The sequence below is a fragment of the Corythoichthys intestinalis genome, chromosome 14, assembly GCF_030265065.1.
Source record: "Corythoichthys intestinalis isolate RoL2023-P3 chromosome 14, ASM3026506v1, whole genome shotgun sequence".
Lineage (NCBI taxonomy): Eukaryota > Metazoa > Chordata > Actinopteri > Syngnathiformes > Syngnathidae > Corythoichthys > Corythoichthys intestinalis.
Genome location: NC_080408.1, coordinates 39,528,046 through 39,552,862, shown reverse-complemented (window position 1 = coordinate 39,552,862; position 24,817 = coordinate 39,528,046). Strand labels below are relative to the sequence as shown.

Here is a 24,817-nt window from a genome sequence, read left to right as displayed (position 1 = left end):
GGTTGACTAAATACTTACTTGCCGGACTGTGTCATTTGTAAACAACTCGGACTTTACCCACAGCCCTTCAAAAGGAGTTTTACTCCACAAGTTTGGTTTTATGCAAGTACATTGTGAAGGATGTCATTTTTCTTCTTGCATCATTTTCAGAACAAATAGAAAATCTCATGGTTCCACAATGCTTGACGGCATACAAATAAAAGACTCCATGATGTCATTTATACCAGACATTTTATTTATATAAAAGAAATAATTGACAAAAAAAAATATTACCGAATAACAAGACACTAACAAGGATGAGGGAGAGGCTAGCGAAAACATTGCATGTGAATTACAGCGTTATGTCAGGGGGAAAAAAAAACAAATCCAACGTGGACTTCCAGTTTAAATGTGACAAGCATCAACGCGCTATATATGACCTGTGAAAGTGAAGCAAATCACGATGGGGAGAGATTTTTTTTTTTTTTTTTTTTACCCATTTTCTTCATAGCACTATTCACATTCGGATGGACCGCGTGGGACGGATCGGAGGATGGCGCGGCTCAGTCGCTGACGTCCATGTCATCCTCGCGAGCGTCGGCGTCTTCATCGTCGCCATTGGCCTGCTGCGAGTCGCCGTTGCCTTCGGCGAATTGGGGCGGATATTCGGAGTCCGAGTAGTCGGACGCCTTTCTTTCCTGCCGCTCCTTCTCGCTGTCGTAGCCCTGCTCCTCTTCATCGTAATCCCTCGTGATCTGAAAAAAAAAAAAACCACAAAAAAAATCTCATTAATGTGTAATTTGCATGCTGTATGCCCATATTTTTTAACCCTTTCAGGGAAAGCAATCAACATAGTGGATGGCTATTCAAAAGTTTAACCCACTATTGGGCAAATGACTTTCGTCATTAAAAAAAAAAAAAAACATTACCATGTTTTAATATATACTGTATATAAACATATATATAATAATTATGTATTTTTTCAATTACATAATTTTAAATTTATGTATACAATGTTAATAAAAGCTGAATTAAATAAATCAAGCTAGAAATACATTAAGGTTTCAGGCCCACGTAACACTAAGTAGATTTTTTCTCCTAATATTTAAAGTGCATACGACAGCAAAAAGCATGTTTATTTCATATTTTCAGCAGACTTTTATGCTCCTGAATGAAATGGACCGCTTGGATGTGAGTGGAAGCGATCAATATATTTATTCCGTTTTTTGAATCCCGCGAAATGAAAATGAGCGACTTCCTGGATTGACGAGGTATCCGAATGTGACGTCAGCGGGATAGTCATCTTCAGTACACATCCAATAATACAGTATGCAGAACGACTGCGGATTCAGTTGATTTTGCGGATTAATTCGTTTATTTTTCGCATCACGCCAGCCAAATGTGCTGGTGAAAAAATTTGCTGCACCAGGAAGAGGTGTATGAGCCTTTTTGGGTTTCAAAAAGTTCCCGTTCACCCTGAGATTGGCCTAAACAATTCTGACATCTGTGGGACCATTGGATTTGAGTAAACATCATGTTTTGTATAATTGTATTATGTCAAATATTGGGATCATGGCACACATTTTAATAAGGAAATGGCTTGCATTTTGTGGCCGGCGATCGGCGACTTGTTGACCCCCCCCCCCCGGTCCTCTTTGCGTGCCCACCGAGAATGCGCTTTCCTCGGCTTGGCCACAAGCAGTTCCACGCTCCGATGTCGGCCGAGAATGGGCTATTTTTGGCGTTCATTCCCAGCGACGAGCACTGCCAGCTCGCTGTGGACCCGGTAGAACGGCGAGCTGCATTTTGCTCGACAGGTCCTCTGCACGTGCCCGTCGAGAATGCACTTTTCTCGGCTTGTCAACGAGCCGTGGCAGCCTGCCGTGGCCCTAGTACAACAAGGGGTAGGCTGACCCAGCCCGATCGGTCCTCCTCACGTGCCCGCCGAGAATGTGCTTTCCTCGGCTTGGTCACGCGCAGCTCTGTGCTCCGATGTCGGTCGGTTTTATTCCACCGGGAATTAGCTATTTTCGGCGTTTATTCCTGGCGTTGTTTACGCTCTTTCCTCCCTCTCGGAAGCCGGGACAGGCAGGGAAATGATAAAAGCCAGTGGCATAAAATATAGTTTAGAGTGAAAAGAAGTGGACAGTTTTGACCATTATGGACTAATTTTGCCATGTCGTACTGAATAAATGCATTTTTAGTATTTCATATTCCATTTAGCACAAAACTTATTTGTCATGTCCATTCCATTTAGTTAGCAATTGGGGGAAAAAAATACTTCGATAAAAAGAATATCCTGTGAAAATATTGGAGTAGAGAGATTGAAACAATGACATTTTGCTGCTCTCGTCGTCGCATTTTTCCTCGTTCTGAATAATTCCCCCTCAATGGGCTGAATTCTAAAGCAGATGAAATCGTGACCCTGCCGACGTCATCCGCCAGTGATGACAGTAATGACAGGCCGGGCTAAACGGCAGATTAAAAGACTAATTTGTCGTAACCTGTGCTTTGCCAAATTGTTGTACATAGTCGAATCATCTCAAAATATGATTCTAATTCACATAATAATGCTATTTAAGATTTTTATTATGCAGTCACAGGCACTTAAAAATCCATGTTAAAGATAAGAGATCCAATTTGCTTGCTTTTTACCTTGGTATCTCCCTTGTCTAGTCCATCAGACTTCCTGTCCCGGTCCCTTTCCCTCTCCTTGTCTCTGCTTCTCTTCTTTTTGCTGGTGGAGCGCTCCCTCTCTTCTCGTCCCCTGTCTTTGTCGCTACGGCGCTCTCGCTCCTTGTCGCGCTTTTTCTCCTTTTTGTGCCTACGCAGAACAAATGGCTTTTGGGTCATTCCTGAATTGGGGGACTTTTGACCTTCAAAACTCTAAGTTTATATACATATAATACATAATAAAATATCAAATATTTGATTAGTTCAGCCTTCAGGTCAGCGGTTAACATTTTACTACATGATTCAATATTTACAATACTTGGCATAATGAAGAGTAACAACATTCCATGTTTCAGGGTTGCAAATCCATTCTTATCTTATTCTGATGCCTCACAGGGTTACATGAGGTACAAAAATATTATAAAAAACATGACAAAGAGGCAGCACACAAGGTGAGTGGTTAGCATGTCTGCCTGATAGTTCCGAGAACAAAGATTCAGGGTTTAATCTTAAATGTCATTCCGAATCAAATCAAAGACCCAAACATGTTTTGTTTAATGCCACTAACCTGCGAGGAGACGGAGTTCTGGAACTCCTCTTCTTGGGTGACTTCTTGGGGGAGCGGCTGGCACTGCGACTCCTCCTGCGTCTCCTGAACACATTGGATAAGACATGAATGGCCATACTTGTCAGAGAGAGAGACTGCACTTGGCACAGCGCATTGCTCACCTGCTTACACTGCGAGACCTCCTAGTAGTGCTGTAACTCTTGGGTGGGGTTTTGGACCTCCTCCTCACCGTATCTTCCTTCTTACGATCTCTGTCCGGAACATCTGACCTTTCAGTAACTAATAGCTACAACTTGAATCTGACAAAACCAGTAAATTACCACACTGCGTGTTTGTGGACATGAATATACCTGGATCTGCTCCTGGAGCGCCTCCCTCTGTCTCTGGAGCGGCTGCGCCTCCTTCGAGGGCTTTTGGAGCGCCGCCTGCTTCTGGAGACGGAGCGCCGCCTGGACCTGCTGCCGCTTCGCCTGCATTTAGCACTTCTTCAACACTGAACTAAACGCCTCCATTTCTAGTTTTTAACGACTAGTACCTGCGCCTCGACCTGGATCGGGAGCGCCTCCTCCTGGATCGGGACCGGGAGCGCTTCTTCCGGCTATCATCTAGTAAAGTGACATGAGATGAACGTCAGGGAAAGGCTCATCTAGACGGCTCAAGAAATAAGCAAACTCACTTCCGGGTTCTATGGCAGCAGAAATGAGCGACTGCGCCTCTCGCACTCTCTTCATAGCTTCTTCCATTTCCTTATTGGCGGCGTCCGCTTTGAGGCCAGCGCTCAAGTTCAAGCCGGCCGCCAACGGATTGAGCCTACAACGCACCATGTGTTAGTTTTGTGTGGAGAGACGCATTTACCGATGCGTGATTGCATGCCCACTTACTGAGGATCCGTCATGAGCTTCAGCAGCTGGTCGGCAGCCTGTCAACACAAAAAGTGTCGTTAGTTGCAAATAGCGTTTCATGTTTAAGCATTTGCAATGCAGCGGTAGGAAAAAGTTTGGGTACCCGGTCTTTCATTGGGTGTTTGGATCAGCAACTTTGTTTTGATTCTGAAATGTTATTCTCTCCATGACGCACGGTTTATAGGACTAACGGAAAATTTACAATATCCCTCAAAAATAAATTATGCAGGGGAAATAAATATGGACATCCTGCAGATGCATACATGCATATTAATTGTGCAGTTTGGAGCCCTGACTCTGACTTACTTATAAATGAAAAGAATTAAAATGATCAGGGGTGCCCGAACTTCATACAACTGTATCATCAGAAAAAGACGATTAGGTTTTCTTGACTTATTTACATAATTAAGTTTGCTAGCTTTTACTTCTGTGAAAAAGCCAACATTAGTATGGGTTTGCCATTGTTATTGTGATCATGCAAAGTATTGTAAATAACAAATTACGTAATATAGAAATCGACCATTGATTTCTAAAGTGAGCTAATCAACCTTTCGATAGTTTAATATCTCCTATTATTGATGAATATTTACCAGAAAACCACAGAAGACATATCTAAATGCCCGCCCATTCTGGAATGTCAATTTTGTTCACCTGGGGATTCATGTTAGGTCCAGGGAATCCAAACGCAGCCATCGCATCCATATTGAGTCCAGCAAACGGGTTGGCGCCAATCTGAGCAAAGAAAAAAAAAGTTATTTTGAATATTTGAACAGATACCTGGTAAAGAGCATCTTTGACATCTTACGGCAGGATTGGGCATGGGGTTTGGTGTAGGGAGAAGTCCACCTCCGGGCAGGATACCCGCAACGGCATTGGCCGGCGCCAGCAAGGATAACGCTTTGGCCTCATCCGGGATGGATCCTGCAGGGAACACCAAGCGGCGTCAGAACGGGAAGCGGCGACTGCGTGAGCGTCATACATATCAGAGAGGAAAAAAAGTGCCTTCACACTGAGAGGTGTTACCTTCCAAGGGTGTGCAGACTTCAACACAATGATTGCAGTGACACAAACTAAAGCTGGCATACAATCACACTAAGTCCAATGAACACTGCCAAGAATGTATCACCTGAATGTGTTTGCTAAGTCATGAACCAAACGTGAGCAAGCCCAGCTCTTCTCCAGCGGGCAGTGAGTTTTCATTTAGACGGTTTACTCAAACAAGCGACTCACTCACGGCGCCTTCGCTACTAAAAAGCACACACAGAGAAAAAAATCGGAGATACAAACAACAGAGAGAATTTTAGGGCGGTTGGCAAAACTCTGACACAATTGTCTCCAAAATAATTGGAAAAAAAAAAAAATGATGCACATCACAGTAGAAATACACCACATGACAATAGCAGTGTCAACCTGCTTATCATCAATTTGTTTTTCCTTACCTGTCATTGAACGGATTACACCCGAATACTTAATCACAGTAGTAAAACTTAATTTGTCGTGAAAGCACCAAAGTATAGAACAAGTGAAACAATGCTAATTGGGGGGAAAAAATCTAGAACCTGAAGAATTTGAAAAATGAAACAATATGGATATAAAATATGTAAAACATGAAGTGTGGGCTGGCTCTAACCTAAATCAGGAGTTCCCATTTGCCAAAAAGTTCCAAAAACAGATTCAAAACTTAAGATTATAACAAGGAGACTAATTTTTTCTACCTCCTCACAATCTATTGTCATTTTTGGACTATAGGCCATAGCCACCAAATTTTACAATACCACTATTTGTTCATATATAAATCGCACTGGACTATAAGCAGCAGGGTTAAAAAGTAGCATCTTATAGTCCAAAAAGGAAAGTTCAAAACATTGAAACGTTGACAGTCAAAAAGAACTGTTTTAAACTTGTGTAAACTATGTGCGAAACTCTGCCTGATAGCAAGTCTGGCTTGAAATGTCTTCTATATCGCTGTCATTTTTGAATTGCTCAGTACTAAGGCCGCCACAATTATTTGACTTATCGACAAGCAATCGAGTACCAAATTAATCAAAAATTGTTTTGAACATCTAAAAATTGTGTAAAGCCTCTTAACAGTAAATATCTAAATTGCTTTTCTTGATGAAAGACGGATTATCCATGTTATTAATTGAAATAATATATTTACAAAACATCAGTTTTCTCTTTATAAAACTAGTTTCCATAGTGGCATTGTATTATTGATGGTTCAATTGACAACTAATTACAAAAATAATTGCTGATTACTGTAGTAGACGAAAATAATTGTTTGCGGCAGCCCTACTCTCAGGTCCCTTTACAAGGTCGAATGATCTCAAAGAAAATGTTACCAACTCTAGTGACCCCCCCCTACACCTCATTTAATACCTTTACAGCTCGACTCACACACACATACACACACACAACAAGTAAACAAAAAGAGCACACTGGAGAGAGAGAAAGAGGGGGGGAGAGAAAATGGCTGCAGGAGACAAATAATGTCGGGTGGTATTTTCTGCAGGATCGTTTCAGTCTACGGTCTGGCTGAGCCAGGGGAAAAACAACTGTAAAACACAACAACAAAAAGAAGACCACTGTTAAATGTTACAAAGTGTAGCAACATCCAGTGAGTCATGTCGGCGGCTGTCTCAGATGCACGCTAATATGCTAACCGTCTCAATGACTCCCTGACCATCCTGATATGTCATGTGCACTTACACAGGGCCAATTCTTATACCGCGCTCAAGCATAAAATCAAACGAAAAAAATGTTGGACTATTGGAGAATATAGGTCCAATTAAAGTCTTCATTTTGACTTAGCGGACAATTTATACTACAGCATTCTTCATATTTTACTATTCTTCTAATTAAATACTACATTTCATTTCCTCAGTCAAAATGGGTTGAACATCCATAAAGGTCAATGGCAGCTGGTAAAATTAAAAAAACAAAAAATGTCCTCTTAAAATTTGAGACAATTCTATTCAACTTCATATTAATGTGACTTCATTTTAGTGCTGCAACGATTAATCGATTAACTCGAGTATTCGATTAGAAAAAAAGATTCAAATTAAATTTTGCTGCTTCGAGTATTCGTTTAATTCAAGTGGTGTTGTAATGGTTTGTTTTGAAAGTGTTTGCATTTAGTTTTATTGATTTGGGTGGATACACTGTCCTCTAGTCTGCCTCATTTCACATGGCTGAATCCAGCATCTCCCTGTTAAGACCAACATAAGCTAAGTTTTTGTTTGAACTGTTTTTTCGTAATTTAGTTTATAGGTACATTTAGTCATTTTTTGAGGGAATATGTGTCTGAACCATTTAAGAGCATTGTAAAAAAAAAAAAAAAAAAAAAAAAAACTAATAACGTTAGCATTTTATCGCATTTAAGCTAGCTGACTTTTGCTATGTAAGTTAGCCAATTGTTCTTTTGTTGTACATAGGTCCTCATTTTTTATACCGTTTGAGACTCAGCTAAGGTATTTTAATTTTTTTTATGTTCCTTATCCGATTACTCGATTATTCGAACTAGTTCATCAATTAATCGACTACTAAAATAATCGATAGCTGCAGCCCTACTTCATTTGCATTCTTTGTACTTAAAGGACATATTGTAGGGTCAGTACTTCATAGCTTTTTAAATTATGGTTTTATTCTTGAAATTACAACAATGTAATGCCTGTCAATATTCTCATTTATCCAGGTCGTTGAATTGCAACTGGACTGTGTTCCTATTAGTTCACCCCTTATCCACGTGGGTGTCTTCCAATTGAATTCAACACCCTGAGGACAACTACTTATTTTTGTCATGTTTGGCTTCATCTTTGCTTAACGAAACCCGAAATTTTGTTACTTGAACAGTTGTAGTTAAAACATGTCAAGTTCCAGTTTGTTGCAGTACTTTTCACTGCAGCATGGCCCTTTACACCTTGACGCACACAGGCAGAAGGAATAATGATTTCGGTGTACTTTGCTCGCCTTCATGTTAGGGCAAAAATCCAAACAATACGTGCAAGCTTGATGTAGTTTTTCTCTTTTAAAGCAACACAAGGGAACTTTCAGTTTTGGTCAATTTTAGCGGCACAGGTGGACAAAGGCGGTAGTGTTTTTCCTTAAGGAAGACAGCATTTCCCAAGAGGACCAGCGCACAGTGTTGTAAAATCCTGATCTCCCAGTCACCTGCAGTTGATTGGACAACATTTGTTTCCGGTGGCTGTGACTAGTGATGAGGTAGTGAATACAGTTGTGGCTTAACTATCATTTGATGATGTTGAAAAAACATTTGATATGTACACTTTTACCTCACTGTTTATTCCTGACTGTCCTTTTATTCTGGTAGCCTCCCATTTTCTTTGTCTCCTTGGACAAAACTTTCCTTCCACTTTGTTGCTCTGCCCTCTTTACAGAATTTATGCGAAAGCATTTGCATCGACTTCTGTCTTGATAAGAAATGTGGAAAGGGAGAAGTGACGTAGGCCATAAAGCAGTCAGCATATTAAAGTTAGTGTCGGTGAGAGCGATACAGACCCTCCCAGACCATAACAGAGGTGTCATTCAACTACTTGTCAGTCGACATATCACATTATGAAAATATCTTATAAAGGTTGAAAAGTTCCCTAATGTTGCTTTAAAACATATAAAGGAATATCTAGAAGTATACTTGAGCATGGTACAGAACCAAGTCTGAGAGTGCCTTTTGGTACACGTCCGAACGTTGGATTAGTCCATGCTCGAGCTGTTCTGTAATGTAACATCTAGTGCATCGCTATGAAGCACCTAGGAGAGATGGGAGTTAATTTGAAAAAAGAAAATGGAGAGAGAGAGACAATAGAGGACAAAAAAGAGGGGCGGGGCTTGAATTCATCCTGGCCTTTTGCAAATGTTTTAAGTCCCCTGTTGGCAGGTAGAGGACCACCTTCAGCCATCAACCAGGGGGCTGCTTTTGACTTCTTCACTACAAATCCAAACACACTTGCACGCACGCGCACACACACACAGTCACACACAAATGACAGAGAGAAGTTTAACAGAGGATAGCCAGGTATGGGGGAGAACTTAAATGCTATGATTGAATTCAGAACCCACTTTCAAATAATTACAAACTCATTTTCCATCACGTAGCTTTTGGTATATTGCCACAGAATGCTTTAGTCAGAGAAAATGCATTGGTGGAGTATACCAAAAATGACATGGCACCGGAATAAATTTTAATGATTGTCAGGTTGTCACAAGGACACAAACCTTCGGCAAACGGGACCACGATCAGTGCTCGGTCCACAAATACGGTGTTGGTCAGATGTTGGGACACGCCAACAGACTCTGGTTCCTGGAACTTCACAAAACACACGCGAGACGTCACAGGCATAGGAGAATCACTGTGAAAGAGAGGACTAGAGTCAATATAACATAAACAATAGCTTGCTCCGACTAACATTAAATGGTGCTTTAGCAACATTTAGTGGCATCTTGGGCTAATTAGTAGCCTGAATTGTCAAATTAAGCATTTTTGCTTCAACAGGAGACATTCCCACAGATAAAACCGAGGGGATATTAAAAGGACTCTTGTGCAGCAGGTGGTACTTTAACATCTTTCCAAGTATGCAGTTTTATGAAATCCTTTACAAAAATGTTCATTGTATTGGGGTTGCTAATGAAAAAGGACTCATTATACTATATATATATATTTACACACATACATATACATACACACACATATACACTGCTGGCCAAAAGAATTGGCAGGGGCACCCCTGCAATTCTGTCATATAATGCTCAATTTTTCCCAGAAAATGATTGCAATTACAAATGCTTTGGTAGTTATATCTTCATTGATTTTGCTCGCAATTAAAAAAAACACAAAAGAGAATGAATAAAATCATGATCATTTGACACAAAACTCCAAAAATGGGCCAGACAAAAGTATTGGCACCCTTTGAAAAATTATGTGACGCTTCTCTAATTTGGGTAATTAACAGCACCTGTTACTTACCTGTGGCACATAACAAGTAGGCCTGTCGCGGTAACGAACTTTAGTGTGCTAAAACTTCTCATAAATTATGGCGATATGCGACATTATTGCCCCCCCATTTAAAAAAAAAAAAAAAATTCACAATAACAGTGAGAAAACAGTATTAATAGATCAAGTACATCCATTTAAACGCGATAAATGTTTACTCTTAAATTCAAAAATACTTTTTAAATCACAACTAAAAACAATAGACCATGCCTCTTAAGTTATAGACAACAATATTAATACTGCACAGAAACACGGAATAAATGTCTTCTTCAAGAAAATTAAATTGCAATTAATAACTTAAGCATTTAGGCAAATGAAAACATTTCCCCTCATAGCTTCTGCTACGACGTTCCATGTGTAATATTCTGATTGGATGTTTTCCGAGGCACCCTGAAGCGCACGTAACGGTGATGTTTTGTTCATGTGACGCGGCAGTGAGAGTGTCTCCACACAGCCTGTCGAGAGCCACAGGTTGAGGAAGTGTCGTAAGTGCCGTGTGTTAATAAAAAACAAAGTTGTCAGCACGTCCTGTGTTTGATATCATTGCCAGAAAAACACTTAATATGACACCATACAGCTTCCTTTTTAATGTTGTCCTTATAATGATAATCTGCTGCATCATAAATCACTTCGTGACTTTCCACCTCCATGATGGAGCGTTCTTTGTCCATGTTTACTGGTTAAACCGTGAATAAGCAACTGGGCTGTTGTCTCCAGGCCTGGCTCCCACCATTTTGACGGATGCGTCTCCGGCAAAAAAAAAAAAAAAAAAAAAAAAAAAAAAAAAAAAAAAAAAACCCTAAACCATCTGGTCCGCAGTCAATCCGGAGCACTGATGCGGCTGGTATACGTTGAACAATAGGATATAATGGTAACGGATTGGCTCCGGCACTATTCTTTGCCAAACCCAGAACAAACATGCATTTTGCGTAGTTGGTAACAAGGAAATCGAACTTGTAACAGCACATCTGCTGCACGCGCACGTGAACGCGAGGCGATAAATCGTAGCGGAAAAATTACCGCCTTCATTTTTATTTACCGTGCGATAAATGGAATTATTGCATATTGCGACAGGCTTAATAACAGGTGGTGGCAATAGCTGAATCACACTTGCAGCCAGTTAAAATGGATTCAAGTTGACTCAACCTCTGTCCTGTGTCCTTGTGTGTACCAAAATGGTCTTCTTTTCTCCATGCTGAAAGAATTGTCTGATGACTCAAGAAGAAAAATTGTGAGGAAGCATGGGCAATCTCAAGGCTACAAGTCCATCTCCAAAGACCTGAATGTTCACGTGTCTATCATGCGCAGTGTCATCAATAAGTGTAAAGTCCATGGCACTGTGGTTAACCTCCCTAGATGTGGGCGGAAAAGAAAAATTGACAATTTCAACGAAAGATTGTGCGGATGGTGGATAAAGAACCTTGACTAACATCCAAATAAGTTCAAGCAGTCCTGCAGAGGGTACAACAGTGTCAACCCGTACTATCCGCCGGCGTCTGAATGAAAAGGAGCTCTATTGTAGCATACCCAGTAAGACCCCGCTTCCGACCCAAAGACAAAAAAAAGCCAGGCTGGAGTTTGCCAAAACTTACCCGAGAAAGCCAAAACGTTTTGGAACAATGTTCTCTGGTCAGATGAGGAAAAAAAGTAGAACTTTTTGGGAAAAGGCATTAACATTGTTTATACAGGGAAAAAAAGCTAGGCCTTCAATGAAAAGAACACTTTCTTTACAGTCAAACATGGCTGAGGTTCCCTGATGTTTTGGGGTTGCTTTGCTTCCTCTGGCACTGGACTGCTTGACCGTGTGCATGGCATTATGAAGTCTGAAGACTACCAACAAATTTTGCAGCATAATGTAGGGCCCAGTGTGAGAAAGCTGGGTATCCCTCAGAGGTCATGGGTCTTCCAGCAGAACAATGCCCCAAAAATACTTCAAAATGCACTCGGAAATGGTTTGAGAGAAAGCACTGGAGACTTGTAAAGTGGCCAGCAATGAGTCCAGACCTGAATTCCAACGAACACCTGTGGAGAGATCTGAAAAGGGCAATTTTGAGAAGGTACCCTTTAAATCTGAGAGACCTGGAGCAGAGCATTGTAAGAAACTCATTGATGGATACCAGAAACAGTTGTTTGCAGTTATTTTGTCTAAGGGTTGTGCTACAAAGTATTAGGCTGAGGGTGCCAATACTTTTCTCCAGCCCATTTTGTGAGTTTGTGTAAAATGATAATGTTTTAATTTTTTATTTCATTTTGTGTTTTTTTCATTGCAAGCAAAATAAATGAAGATATTACTACCAAAGCATTTGTAACTTGCAATCATTTTCTGGGAAACTGAGCATTATCTGACAGAATTGCAGGGGTGTCAATACTTTCGGCCAGCACTGTATATGTCTTTACTCCTCAAGGTAAATTAGGAAAGGCTGGAATAACCAGATTTTAATCCATCTTGCTTGGTTTGATATTTGAGATAACTGCCATTTTGTTTACGTTTTAAGTCAATTACGTCAGTCACTTTGCTAAACGTCTTTTGCAATTCCTAATGTGTACTTTCTTGCAAAAACTCATGGATATTAATTTTATGAAACCAACTAAAATTACTAAACGTTTTTATAGTTAAGGTGCTCGCCTGAGGTCAAATTGAACTGCAACACCTTGCAAGAAATTGCGACGTTGGACTACATTTTACAAAACCCCGGTGTTGTAAATCCGCTCACGCCTTAGTATTACAGTGAGTTAAATCCCTAAATTTACAGCGACTTACAAAGTCCACGTAACTGATCAAATGCAACATTAGCTACGTTAGCAACGGTGCTAGTCAGGCCTCACGACCCGAGATGGCGCGCGAGGCCGTCTGTCGAGTTTTACTTGTTGGAACGGTTAAGATATATTATTGGCTACAATTATAATCCAACTAGAATTAAAACAGCAATATGTTGCTTTGTTCACTCACTCTGGGGGAAATAATTTTAGTTCTTCGATGGTTCCAAGGAAGCCGAAAAGCGTTCTCATTTGCTCCGACGTCGTGCTCGGCGAGACGTTCGTCACCTGGACTACCTTCGTGGTGTAACTCATTGTTTCGCATTAATGTACACCACCGTCAAATAGTTAGCTGTAGTCACCCTTAAAGTGACCTGTGAGTGGTTAAAATAGCAACGTAAGTCGTTTTTTGGTCCAATCTGTGCTAACTGGTACAACAACAGACTACCACCATTCCGCGGCCATATTGAGGATAAATGCGTTCTCTACGGAGGGGGGAGTTACGGATGGCTACTGCGCATGCGTGACAACGTCGTTTCCTCTCGAGAGTTGACGTGATGGATGAAACGGTAAAAATACACGTTTCTCTTTTTTGGGTGATATTAATAATAATAATAAAAAATTATAAGAAAGCAACCAATGAATGTGCCATGGATAAAAGAAAACGCAACAATGACACCTTTTCTTGCATAGGTCTTATCAAAGACTACGTAAAAAGGCTAGTTGACTAGAAAATATTTGTGAAACCTTGGAGAGACGTTGTACAATGTTTGTAACGTATAAAATAAAGTTTTTCGTTTCAATTTTGAGAGCGTGAATGGTCTCTGAAGAGTTTACAAGGGGTGAAGGGAGAGGAAGACAGTTATGTATGTAAGGAAAGCACTTTTAAATTCTCGAAAGACATTAAGACAGTGGGAAAATGTATGCACATAACATAATGTTGTGTTATCTATCAAGATGGTATTTATTTCAAAATGAGTTTTTCATTTATTTATTTATTTATTTTTGACCGTTTTGGGGTTCCATACACTAGATGTCGCCATTACTCCTGAGCCCCACGTTATAGCTTCCCATTTTTTGTGCAGTGTAGGCTATTAAAAACACACTAGTATTTCAGTTCTCAGCAGTAGGGGATAGCATTGGCCCCGTTGTCATGGAGACGAGATGAATTTGAAGCTCTGAGTAATAAGCCATTATATATCCATGGCAACCCAAACATCCTGTGATCAAAGGCATGTGACATACGGTTATGAAAACCCAGGAGCGAGAGAGAAAAAAAACATGTGGCAAGTGGTGCTGGATGTCAATAAATATATTATTTTACCTAACTCCTTGGCGACCGAGCAAGGGGTCAGTTAATGAACACGATGAGAGTAAATGATTTAAAAAAAAAAAAAAAAAAAAAAAAATATATATATATATATATATATATATATATATTTTTTTTTTTTTTTTTTTTTTTTTATGATAGGATTTGTATTTTTCAGTGCTTTATGAAGCCATACCAATATTCAGAGTTGATTTTATTTCCCCCAGATCATGTTAGTCAAGTATTATTGTTAGTTCATAGACTATTTTCACAATTAGGACTAATATGTACAGTGCTGGCCAAACGTTTTGGCACCCCTGCAATTCTGTCAGATAACGCTAAATTTCTCCGAGAAAATGATTGCAATTACAAATGCTTTGGTAGTATTATCTTCACTTATTTTGCTTGCAATGAAAAAACACAAAAGAGAATGGGGGGGGGGGGGGGGTTGGGGGGGAATTAAATCATTATCATTTTACACAAAACTCCAAAAATGGGCCCAACAAAAAATATTGGTACCCTTTAAAAAAATCATGTGATGCTTCTCTAATTTGTGTAATTAACAGCACTTGTTACTTCCCTGTGGCACATAAGATGTGGTGGCAATAACTAAATCACATTTGCAGACAGTTAAAATGGATTAAAGGTGACTCAACCTCTGTCCTGTGTCCTTGTGTGTACCACATTGAACTTGGAGAAAAGAAAGAAGACCAAAGAACTGTCTGAGGACTTGACAAGCAAAATTGTGAGTAAGCATGGGCAATCTCAAGGCTACAAGTCCATCTCCAACGACCTGAATGTTGCTGTATGTACCGTGCACAGTGTCAGCAATAAGTGTAAAGCTCATGGCACTGTGGCTAACCTCCCTATATGTGGACGGAAAAGAAAAATTGACAAGAGATTTCAACGAAAGATTGGGAGGATGGTGGATAAAGAACCTCGACTAACATTCAAACAAGTTCGAGTTGTCCTGCAGTCCGAGGGTACAACAGTGTCAACCCGTACTATCCGTTGGCGTCTGAATGAAAAGGGATTCTATGGTAGGATACACAGGAAGACCTCACTTCTGACCCAGAGACATAAAAAAGCCAGGCTGGAGTTTGCCAAAACTTAGCTGAGAAAGCCAAAAACGTTTTGGAAGAATGTTCTCCGGTCAGATTAGACAAAAATAGAGCTTTTTGGGAAAAGGCATCAACATAGAGTTTACAGGGGAAAAAAACGAGACCTTCAAAGAAAATGTCCATAGATATATAAATAGATATCTATATACAGATAGATAAACATCCATATGACCAAATATGTTAGAAAACACACAGGCTTCCATAGGGTGTCTTAATTTTTTCACATGACTGTACTTCTCTATCAGTGTCTATAAAATTGAAGGTGAAGTATATGTCCTTTATACAGTACTGTACTCACATGACTAAGCACACTTAAAGGTCAAACCTTGGTTAAAAAAAAAAAAAAAAAAAAAACTCCATTGCAACATATTTCTAACTCTGTGCCGAGAATGTTCAAATCCGGCTTCAAGCAAGCTACTATTGAGACATCCGGCACGGGATAGGTAGCAACACAATGGAATTCTTGTTAACACTTTAACCTGATTGGCCAAAGCAAAGTCATGGGGGTTAGAAAAAGAAAGGGTGAAAAATGCTGGACAACACAGCTTGTGTGGGGCACTTGACAGATACATTTGCTCCGGTCTGGCAAAAGACTTCAAGAGTTAGCCGCGTTTTGTTTCACCATCACAAAGAGCAGTCATGGTCAGCAGGTGAGTTATATTTGACTTATCATTTTTCATTCATTACTGTCAAGTGGCTCAAGTGTCTCCCTCAAGTGTTTCCCTGTTGTATATGGAGATGTATATATAATATGTTCATTTTAACTGTGATGATTTAAAAGTTTTTTTTTTTTTAACATTTCAACTGTAACCAGATTTGAACACCCAGCCGGTGGGTACAAAAAGATCTTTGAGACATGCGAGGAGCTTGCCGAGCCTCTTCCTGCAACAGTTATAGGTAATATCTGACACTTCATTACAAATTTTGACTCCCTTAATGTTGATTTTTTTATCATGAAAAAACATTTAGACACCTGAATGTTTTGTGTTCGTGTGTGTTATTTGCTCCCCAGGGAGAATTCCTTCCTTTCTGAGGGGCAGTCTTCTGCGTTTGGGTCCCGGTCTTTTCGAGGTGGGGGACGAGCCCTTCTATCACCTCTTTGATGGACAGGCGCTGATGCATAAGTTTGACTTCAAGAATGGACAAGTCACCTATTTTCGCAAGTAAAAAGCATTTGAAAAAATGTGTTATACCTTTTGTATTTGTCTATGTGATGGCTTGTTTGAATTTCAAATGTTTTTTCCCCATAAATAGTGAAGGAAATGGAGTTAATTCAGTCACTTTTATGTTCATAGAGCTGTAGAACATTGCATATACAAGATGCATATTTTGGGAGGTTTAAGTGTTGTTCTTAAGGAGAAAAAATATTATTGAAGGGGAAAGTTAAACATTATGAAGGTTTTTGGCATTTATGTGAAACTTTAGCAGGTTGGGGTCGACTTTTGGGGGTTTCAACTTGTATCCCACAGGTGCCATACGGGAGAAAAACTTAAAAGATGTATTTATTAATTTGTAGATTCGTCAAAACGGATGCTTACGTGCGGGCCATTACAGAGAAGCGAGTGGTGATTACTGAATTTGGCACTTTTGCTTATCCCGATCCCTGCAAAAACATCTTCTCCAGGTATGTGGACAACAGTCAATCTCTTACTGCTTCTTCTAGTGTTATACGCTGAATCTGCGGTTAAACCTTTTATACGTAGGTTTTTCTCCTACTTCAAGGGTGTGGAGGTGACCGACAACTGCCTGGTGAACGTCTACCCGGTGGGCGAGGACTTTTACGCAGTGACTGAAACCAACTACATAACCAAAGTGGATCCTGACACCCTGGACACACTGAAAAAGGTGTGCGTAGAGATGAAACAAAACCAAAACAATGTGGCCATCTCATATAAAGAAGCTCATTTTCTGTCCCACAGGTGGACATGTGCAACTACATCAACATAAACGGCGTGACGGCACACCCCCACATTGAGAGGGATGGCACTGTGTACAACATTGGGAACTGCATGGGGAAAGGAGCCACTCTGGCCTACAACATTGTCAGAATTCCGCCTACACAGAAAGGTTTACTTAAATTCAAGTTTCACTGAAACATTCACAAAAGAAAATGTTCAATGTTCACATGCCTGGAACACCACATTAGAGATCACATGCCCGAGCCCCCTCATTTAGCTCCTCTCAATGCAAAGGAGCATAGCTCAACTCTGAGTCCAGACCTTGAGAGCCCATGCATCCTGTGCAGGATATCTTTTTAGCTGCTTGTTCTTTTGATCATGACCCTCAGATCATGACCATTGGTGAAGCTAGGAAAGTAGACTGATCATTTGCCCCTGCTCCTTCATCACTACGACTGACAATTAGAGTCCGCGTTACTGCACACGTTGCGCCAATCCGTTTGTTGATCTCACTCTTCATTCTCCCCTGAGATACTTGAACTATTCCTCTTGGGACCGGAATTCATCCTTGATCCTGAGAATGCACGGTACCCTTTTCCGATAGGTCTCAATTATATAGGTGCTGATTTTAATCCCAAACGCTTCACAGTTCACACTTGGCTGTAAATTGCTCTAGCGAGAGTTTGAGGTCGCGGCTTGATGAAACCAACAGAACCACATCATTTGCAAAAACAGCAAATATGTAAAAATGAGGCCACCAAACCCAGGGGTGAACGTGAGTAGAAACCACAGAAATACAAAGAATATACATATTACGTACAATAAAACACTCCAGGTTTTACACACGCATTAGGCGACTGCATTACACTTACTGTAACAAGGCTTACATGAGAAACTGATTTTCATCAAATATTGTATTTTTTTCCAATGATGTGCAAAATACAAATGACTTACATTATGCACAGTAAAATGGAATATATTTTGAAGATAACGCATAGACTTTTTTATATTATAAGGAAATAAATAAGTAGCCTAACATAGGTAAATGAACAAAAATAAGTCCAAAGTGCACATTAACGATATTGCCAATACAATATTGATTTCTAGGGTCATGCATTATAGGCAAATAAAAATGCAATAATATAAGCCTCTTCAACTCTTTCCTTTCTCTTAAAGATCTGATCAATTTCCCGCTGCATTTCCCTTTTTTATCGCATTAGTTCAACAAGCTTGTTCTTTTATTCTTATTTATGTTGTCCAACAAACATTTGCATTTGAACCAATCAGAGCTAACTATCCATGCTGATCACATGTCAGTATGTCAGCCAATTGAACGGACAACTGGAGTCCAGGCAAGGTTGTTTGCTGCGCGTATGCGCACATTGACGCGAGTTGACTGTCTCGGCGGACTCAGATACATATGCTGGGAGAATTCCGTGGAATAGACAAATAATAAATATCGGTGGAAATGTATGACGCTACACAAGAACTTTATTAGGCTTGTTGTCAACACTTGTGTATGTAAATCTGACATTAGTAGATTGTTTTCTTCTTGGAGATGTGTGTGTGGCAACCTGGCGTTTTTTTTTTAAACATTGAGGTTTGACAATTGCCGTCATATTTTTGGGATGAAAGCACAATTCCACCCCGTTCGCCCCCGTTCCGGCCCACTTTCACCCCAGACCAACCTGACCGCTCAACACCTCGGCTTAGCCTAGATGTTCTTTACATAAAGGCTATAAACGGAATTCGAGACAAACAGCAGCCTTGGCGGTGTCAACCCCTTACTATTAACAAATTGGATAATCTCCAAAAATAAGTAGCATATTCCAAGAAAAAAATGTATTATATCTTGAGGGTGTTTTTTTCCCCTTGTTCTCAGCTTTGTAAAAAAGAGAAATCTGATTATATATTTAGGAAAAGAAGTCTTATACTGCAAATGTGTGGAAAAAAAAACTTCAATATATACATTATGCTCAAAAGTTTTGTAAGAAAATGGTCATCTAAGAATCTGATGAAAAAGATCCGTAGTTTTCCCCAAAAAGTACATTATAAAAAAGTATATTCTCCTAAAAAAAACACCACAAATTGCTAACTGCAACTGTAAATCAGAACTTCTAATGTTTTGTAAGATCTGAGCAGAACACCTCATATTTAAATCTGGATTGTCTTTCAAGAAGATTAGAAGCAGTTTTTTTTCCCACTTCATAATCATGTTATAAAGCCTAACATCATTATCACGTTTCAGACAAGTCCGACCCCATCGAGAAGTCTAGGGTAGTGGTGCAGTTTCCCAGCGCTGAGAGGTTCAAGCCCGCCTATGTGCACAGCTTTGGAATGTCGGAAAACTACTTCGTCTTTGTGGAGACGCCGGTCAAGATCAACTTGTTGAAGTTTCTGAGCGCCTGGAGCATCCGAGGCTCCAACTATATGGATTGCTTCGAGTCCAACGAGAGTCAAGGGGTACACTACAAAATGTGTCTAGGAAAAGGGTCTTCCAAAGCCAAGCAAAAGGATTAAGTCTGGCTATTTTTTTATGTTTGTAGACTTTGTTCCACATTGCCAAGAAGAATCCAGGAGAGTACATTGACCACAAGTTCAAGGGCGCACCCATCGGTATGTTCCATCACATCAACACCTATGAAGACAACGGCTTTGTTGTGTTCGACCTGTGTGCCTGGAAGGGGTGAGTCGTTAAAACAACGTTGATGTGTTTAGTTTGACACAGTTGTCATTTTTCACATTTACTGTGTGCGTTAGTTTCGAGTTCGTGTACAACTACCTGTGGTTGGCCAACCTGAGGGCAAACTGGGAGGAAGTGAAACGGGCGGCAATGATAGCCCCCCAGCCAGAGGTCCGCAGATACGTCATTCCCCTGGACGTCCATAAGGTCACTTGTGCTTTTTATTCATAGAACTTTAAACACTTTTTAGTGGCAAAAAAAACAATTCCAGGCAGTGTAAGAAAAAAGCACTGGACTGACTCGAGTACATGTTGCAGGAGGAGCAAGGGAAAAATTTGGTGAGCTTGCCTTACACCACAGCCACAGCAGTCATGCACGCCGATGGGACCATCTGGCTGGAGCCTGAGGTGCTCTTCTCTGGGCCTCGCCAGGGTAATAAAACCAGTCCATTCATGCATTCAGTCTTGGATTACTTTAAAAACAGATATTACTGATTATATATTATATGCAGTGAACCCGGCCCGACAGTAAATTGCAAAAATTTAGGATGTGTAACATCAACTGAGCATTTGAAAATAACATTATATTTACGTAGAAATAATTAAGATATTGTCAAATTAACATGAAATGTAATTTGAAAAATGTCAACAAAAAAAAAAAAAAAAAATTAACCCCCTCAAAATGATTGAATAAGCACAGATAAAGAAATATTTAAAATGAGATCAAGTTATTAAGACAATAAGGAAACTAGGATGAACCTGTGGGTCCTGAGCACAGTGAGGAAAATAAGTATTTGAACCCTCTACGATTTTGAAGTTTTCCCACTTACAAATGATGGGCGGGTTTGAAATTTTCATGGTAGGTGCTTTTCCACTGTGAGAGACAAGCTAAAGAATAAAAAATCCAGAAATCACAGTGTATGATTTTTTAAACAATTTATTTGTATTACACTGCTTTATTTGAACACCTGTCTATTACCTAGAATTGTGAGCCTCAAAGACCTGTTAGTTGCCTTTAAAAAGTCCAATGAATAAGTGGAGTGGAGGTGGACTTTTTGATTCTGACTTTTTGACCTGTTTGAAATTAGCTGCATATAAACACCTGCCCACCACATAAAATCAGAAAGACTCCGATTACTAACATGGTCGAGACCAAAGAGCTTTCCAAAGACAGCATAGACAGAATTGTAGACCTCTACAAGGCTGGAAAGGGTTACGGGGCAAATGCCAAGCAGCTTGGTGATACAAGATCGACCATTGGAGCAATTATTAGAAAATGGAAGAAGCTAAAAGCATGACTGTCAAAGAAGCTAAACATGACTGTCAGTCTCGCTTTGACTGGGGCTCCATGCAAGATCTACCTCGTATGGTCTCAATGATTCTAAGAATGGTGAGGAATCAGCCAAGAACTACACAGTGCTGGTCAATGACCTGAAAGGAGCTGGGACCACCATTTCCAAGGTTACTGTAATACACTAAGACGTCATGGTTTAAAATTATGCATGGAATGGAAGGTTGCCCTGCTTAGAACAGCACATGTCCTGGCCTGTTTAAAATTTGCCAGTGACCATTTTGATGATCCAGAGGAGTCATGGGATAAAGTCATATGGTCATATGACATCAAAATTGAACTTTTTTTGTCCTAATTCTACTTATATGGAGGAAGAAGAATGATGAGTACCATCCCAAGAACACCATTCCTACTGTAAAGTATGGGGGTGGTAGCATCATGCTTTTGGGGTGGTTTTCTGCACATGGGACTGGACGACTGCACTGTATGAAGGAGAGGATGACAAGGGACATCATTTTTGGGGGTGGTTTTCTGCACACGGGACTAGACGACTGCACTGTATTAAGGAGAGGATGACAAGGGACATGTATTGTGAGATTTTGAGGAATAACCTCCATCCCTCAGAATATTGAAAATGGGTCATGACTGGGTTTCCCAACATAACAATCGCCTGAAGCAGACAGCCAGAATTTCCAAGGAGTGGCTTGGTAAAAAGCATGTCAAGGTTCTGGAGGGGCCTAGCCAGTCTCCAGACCTAAACCCAAGAGAAAATCTTTGGAGAAAGCTCAAACTCCGTGTTTCTCAGTGACAGTTCAGGAACCTGATTGATCTAGAGAAGATCTGTGTGGAGCAGTGGTGCAAAATCCCTGCTGCAGTCTGGGCAAACCTGGTGAAAAGTTACAGGAAATGTTTGACCTCTGTAATTACGGTACCAAATATTAACATTGATTTTCTCAGGTGTTCAAATACTTATTTGGAGCAGAATAATACATATAAATTGTTTTTAAAAATCATACACTGTGACTCTTGTGGTTGTCTACGAAAACGTTTCAACTCTCATTTGAGCAGTAATTTTAGGAGGAAAAAAAGAGCCAAATTATAGGATTCTTTTTTAATTCATTTAACCCTGATTTGTTCAGTGTAAGCAATTGAGAAAAGAATGTGATAGCAGAAAAAAAAACTCGATCATGTATATTCTAAGTAAACAACATTTAAAAATAAATAAGAAGAAACTTAATGAGTCCACAGCTAGTAATTATACAGTGTGTATTTAAATGTTTTTGCAGCATTTGAATTCCCGCAGATCAACTATGAAAAGTACGCAGGGAAAAACTACACTTACGCCTACGGCCTGGGTCTCAACCACTTCATTCCAGACAGGGTGTGTTTGACCCCACTGACAAAATTGTACGCACCCATTTTCGGTTTGGTTCCATTTTGAGCTCTGTCTTCTGTGTAGATCTGTAAACTGAATGTAAAGACCAAAGAGACCTGGACTTGGCAAGAACCGGATTCGTACCCCTCGGAGCCCCTCTTTGTACAGACCCCCGATGGTCTCGATGAGGATGACGGTAAGTGCAGCATGAGTACTCACCTGAGATACCTAAGTAAATGACTGTCTGTGATGACATTTGAGAGTGACGTGTTGTTGCGGCCAGGCGTGCTTTTGACCATCGTGGTCGCCCCCGGTTCCCAGAGACCAAGCTACCTCCTCATCCTCAATGCTAAGGACCTGTCGGAAATCGCCCGAGCCGAAGTAGACTGCACCATCCCTGTCACCTTCCACGGCATGTACAAGGCCTGAGAGCTACCATTTTTTGGCACATATAAAATAAAAGCACTTCCTGGCTATGGATTAACCTTTGTTGTATTAATTTCCAGAGAATATTGTGTTTTTAGAACTTGACTCCCTTTGTTGGCGAGTCTTAGAAGTTGGAGTGAGTTTAGTCTCTAAACCGACATTGTAGGGATTTTTGCAGAGATTAAATGTCACCATAGAAAATCTGTATTAGCCGAGCACTGCAAAGACGGATTTATTACGCAACTCTGGTCTGCAAAGTATAAAGCCCTTGTGTTGCGGCATGGAAAATCTTATTAAGAGCATCAACTATTATTTTGAAGAGAGAAAAAAAATGAGAATGTTCAATCAAGATGGACGGGTGGTTCGAGAGAACAACACAGACTTAAAATGGTGTTGACACTTGGATTGGGAAATATTTCATTTGAAGTAAATTCAGCGCTACAACTAATTTTTAATTTGGCAATATCAAATGTTATATACAAGAGTAAAATGTAATTTGAAAATGTACACCTAAGCTGTAGACATTTAGATGCATGTAATACCAATGCGAAATAATCCAGTAAATGTTTCTGCTAGAATACGTATAAAATACAAATAATGCACTTTTTAATAAGTGGCATTGTCACATACCTAAATTCTTTTAATTGTATTAATCAATAATTGTATTTTTTTCACTTTTCATTTTGTATGAAGTTTTTTGACCTGATATTGTCCCCGAAATGTCCCCAAATCAACCCGGACAGGGCAAAGATCTGTATCCCTCCACAGCAAAGCCCCATAGTAATTTCTCCGGAAATTGTAGTTTCTAATAGTATAATATGAGCCATGTTTATATTTTTCAAATTTTTTGGGGCAATTTTAAATTTCATCGTATATGAAATCTATGAAATTCCTATTGTATTTCATATTGTATTATAAAGAAAAAAAAAACACTTCATACAAACTGGAAAAAACAAAAACAATAGCATTAAAAGTAGAGTTGAAACGATTGCTCGAATAATTTGAGTAACTTGATTTTAAGAATTGATCAAGGAATTTTTCTCCACCTCAAGGAATCGTTTAATTTCACTAGCTCTAAGCATGACGTCTTGCCCGGACTACTTTTAATGCGGCACAATGCGCTGATGTCACGAACGTACAGGAAGAAGACAGAGGCGGCAGTTATATTTGATTTCAACCATGCATGAATATAGAGGTAACGACGAAGAAGCCGATGAAAGCGAAGCGAAAGGCTCCAAGAAAATAAGCAGAAAATGTCAAAAGCGTGGGAGCATTTTAAGCTAGACACTGAGGCGAACAGTGTTTCATGTATTTACTGTAAGACAGCGCTTGCGTACCACTACAGCACGTCTTCAATGCTGCAGCTCCACCGAAGGCACCTGGTTTACAACGAGAGCGGAGGAGCGATACTTGGAACAAGGTAAAATTAAGTTAACGTAGCGCTAATAAATAAAATTAACGTTACAGTACCTTGCTAACGTAACGTAGCCCTGGGGAAGGCTATGTTTCTATTAATTCTGACTACTGTCGATGTCAATTTTAGCCTAGTAGTCATTGATGGATAAAACACCAAATAGCACTGGTGCGTAATGTGCTCCAATACAGCAGGTATCATACTGTTCATAAATATATGATGAACACTGCAAAAACTCAAAATATCAGGACTTAAAATTTAGACTAACTTAAAATTTAACTAGAACTTAAAATTAGCTTGACGCAAATGGGAATTAAATTGAAACACGTGGGAAAAACACCTAACTTTTGTGTTATCAAGCATGATGACATTTTTAGGTAAGATATAAGATTTTTTTTTTTTTATGATCAGATCT

General features: G+C 39.9%; 2 protein-coding genes across 2 annotated transcripts; one reads left to right on the top strand and one right to left on the bottom strand.

Annotated features, from left to right (window-relative positions):
* Positions 1-214: 214 nt before the first annotated feature.
* Positions 215-13,379, bottom strand: LOC130930275 (serine/arginine-rich splicing factor 11-like). The gene is made up of 12 exons (XM_057858118.1): positions 13,080-13,379; positions 9,355-9,488; positions 4,928-5,043; positions 4,774-4,854; positions 4,102-4,139; positions 3,897-4,030; positions 3,756-3,825; positions 3,571-3,690; positions 3,382-3,471; positions 3,221-3,304; positions 2,635-2,803; positions 215-734 (listed from the first exon to the last, which is right to left on the bottom strand). The coding sequence occupies exons 1-12, from the start codon at positions 13,199-13,201 to the stop codon at positions 543-545; spliced, it is 1,350 nt and encodes a 449-aa protein (XP_057714101.1). The 5' UTR covers positions 13,202-13,379; the 3' UTR covers positions 215-542.
* Positions 13,380-15,669: 2,290 nt separating this feature from the next.
* rpe65a (retinoid isomerohydrolase RPE65 a) lies at positions 15,670-23,037 on the top strand. The gene is made up of 13 exons (XM_057858204.1): positions 15,670-15,966; positions 16,131-16,213; positions 16,329-16,479; positions 16,833-16,940; positions 17,020-17,161; positions 17,236-17,383; positions 19,463-19,677; positions 19,761-19,900; positions 19,975-20,104; positions 20,215-20,329; positions 22,474-22,568; positions 22,647-22,758; positions 22,846-23,037. Exons 1-13 carry the CDS (start codon positions 15,956-15,958, stop codon positions 22,989-22,991), a joined length of 1,596 nt encoding a protein of 531 aa, XP_057714187.1. The 5' UTR covers positions 15,670-15,955; the 3' UTR covers positions 22,992-23,037.
* The last annotated feature ends 1,780 nt before the right edge of the window (positions 23,038-24,817 follow it).